General features: G+C 42.1%; 1 protein-coding gene across 1 annotated transcript in view; it reads right to left on the reverse strand.

Annotated features, from left to right (window-relative positions):
* The window catches only part of SARC_00864 (hypothetical protein), a gene marked incomplete at both ends in the record, with an annotated part of 4,642 nt that extends 2,370 nt beyond the window's left edge, over positions 1-2,272 (reverse strand). Inside the window, 3 exons of the mRNA XM_014305438.1 lie at positions 357-641; positions 1,479-1,592; positions 2,249-2,272. Of these exons, the coding sequence (XP_014160913.1) occupies positions 357-641; positions 1,479-1,592; positions 2,249-2,272 (423 nt within the window). The remainder of the gene's footprint in view (positions 1-356; positions 642-1,478; positions 1,593-2,248) is intronic.
* Between the last annotated feature and the right edge of the window lie 434 nt (positions 2,273-2,706).

Raw genomic sequence — 2,706 nt, forward strand, 5'->3', positions numbered from 1 at the left:
GATATATATATAATTCCGAAACTACCAAATAAACGACATGAGAACGAACTGCGATAAAGTACAAGAAAAATAAGTCAAAGCCGACGGTTTAGAGTTCAGATCATATATATATATATACGTATACGTATACATATTATATACATATACATGCATATATATATATATATATATATATATATATATATATACGCATACGTGTACGTATACATATACGTATACGTATACATATACATATACATACTTATACATATGCATATATATATATATATATATATATGAATGCAAAGGAAAACATACACAAGTATTCATACAGCCCTTAACGCGTTAATAAAAGAAAACAGCAAGTGTCGACGTACCTTGCCTGCAACAGCCTGTCTCTCCTGCAACTCTTTCTTGGCATCACTCCCCAGATACGGCTTCAAATCCGAGAACAAGAACACGCACTTGCACAGTGTGGACGGTATATTCGAGCGGCAGACTTCTTCCACCACGTCGTCATGGCAACGCGAGAACAGTGTCAACCCCGACAGCAGATTTTGACACCTGTCACTGCGCATGTATGTGAGAAGGGCTTCTGCCGCATCCTGTTTCTCCTTGCCATGGCCCAGTCTTTTTACTTCCAAGTCCAGGTGTTTGGCCGCCTAAACGGGTCGGTTACATGGAGTTTAAAGTTTACGTTTGGATTTAGGGTTTACGTTGTGGCCTTTTAGGGTTTACGTTGTGGCCTTTTAGGGTTCACGGTTTTAGCATTTAAATCCAATTTCCGAATTATTGAGTTTGGAGGTGTGGATCCCATCAGATACGGATAAGCGAACGAGGAGGTCTACGAGTCTACGCTCTAAAGATGACGACGATTGCATGCGCACAACCAAGCACATCGTGGCAATTCATCTGGTGTGCAAGGGTGTAGGGTTTTGTATTCTAGGGTTATACCAACACTGCCATTATGTAGTTATGTAACTTATCTGGTGTGCAAGGGTGTATAATTTTTGTATTCTAAAGTCATACCACCACTGTGCCTGGTTGGCACGTAATAGCATCGTAATATAGTAACTTACCTGGTATGCAAGGGTGTAGGTTTCCCCAAACCTCTCGAGCACCGTAGTACAGTAACATACCTAATGTACAAAATTTTAGGTTTCCCCAAACTTCTCGAGCACCGTAGTATAGTGACTTACCTAATGTACAAAAGTTTAGGTTTCCCCAAACTTCTCGAGCACCGTAGTACAGTTACTTAACTAATGTACAAAAGTTTAGGTTTCCCCAAACTTCTCGAGCACCGCAGTATAGTGACTTACCAAATGTACAAAAGTTTAGGTTTCCCCAAACTTCTCGAGCAACGTAGCACAGTTACTTAACTAATGTACAAAAGTTTAGGTTTCCCCAAACTTCTCGAGCACCGTAGTACAGTGACTTAACCATTGTACAAAAGTTTAGGTTTCCCCGAACCTCTCGAGCACCGTAGTACAGTAACTTACCTGGTGTGCAAGGGTGTAGGTTTCCCCAAACCTCTCGGTGATTCGGTCCAGGGCTGTGTTGCCAAAGCATTCCTCAAACGCAGGCAGTAGCTGTGCAAAGATCTCATCGCGCCCCTGATTTGCAGATGCAAACGCCAGTGTTATCGGAATGTCGTAAATTGACGTGTAGATGTCGTAAACTAAGTACTTAGATTGATATGGCTCGCATGAGACGTCTCTACGACATCTCAGCAGTGTCACTCAACCGCTACAGTGACAGATGAGAGCGGGTGAGTGGTGCCGGCTGAAGCACTAGAGCGCGTGAGGTTCTGATACTGTGGCACGTTAGACTTTACTCGCCCCACTCGGAAAGCCTTGAATGAAAAGAATGTTTTTAAAGCTATTGCACTGGTCGCACTGGTTATAGCGAGCTGATCGCATAATATTAAATATGCACGCATGTCGTAAATTCAAAACGTACATCGGTCGTAAATTCTCAATAGACGATGATTTATTACGTTGTTTCTCACCACACTTGCAAAGCTCTCAATGAAAGGGGCAGAGGGACTCTGGTAACAGGGGTCTTGGGGCTATAGGTTTAGGGTTTAGGGTTTAGGGGTTTGAGGTTTATCCCTCCATACAGTTCGTACGTACAGACACTGTGCAGCCTCAAGCGATAAGCAATCAGTAAGTACACTCGCGATGAATTGTGTGCACACGTGTACAGAGATGTGCCTATAACACCGTTCCGCGCTTACAGTTGTATACAAATCCGTGTGCAAAGAATCTACCTTATACTGGGATTTAAAGCTCATGCCATTTAGAAGACAGATCTCATGGCCTGACTACGCAAACCACGATGTGTTACTCTGAATAAACTTACCTACGAACTAAACTAAGTTGAGAGATAAACCACATACAGAACACAGGATAAACACAACCGTAAATGGCTGCACATACCATGGTATACTACTACTGGGAACAAACTCACCTCTGCACTGCTGCTGAGAACTAGCTGTCGGAACAGACTCTTGATGTCATGGATTTGCTCATCCGTACTGCAAAGGGTGGGCAACAGAGACTAGTTATACTGTGCCTACATCAGCGAGTGTTAATACCGAAATGATGATAATCACGTACAGGTAATAAACACGTCGTACAATTCTGATGGAGGGTGTGTTGACTATCGTACAAGTGAATGTATATATATATATATATATATATATATGTATGTATGTATGTATGTATA

The sequence above is a fragment of the Sphaeroforma arctica genome (genome assembly GCF_001186125.1).
Source record: "Sphaeroforma arctica JP610 unplaced genomic scaffold supercont1.30, whole genome shotgun sequence".
NCBI classification, from domain to species: Eukaryota; class Ichthyosporea; order Ichthyophonida; genus Sphaeroforma; species Sphaeroforma arctica.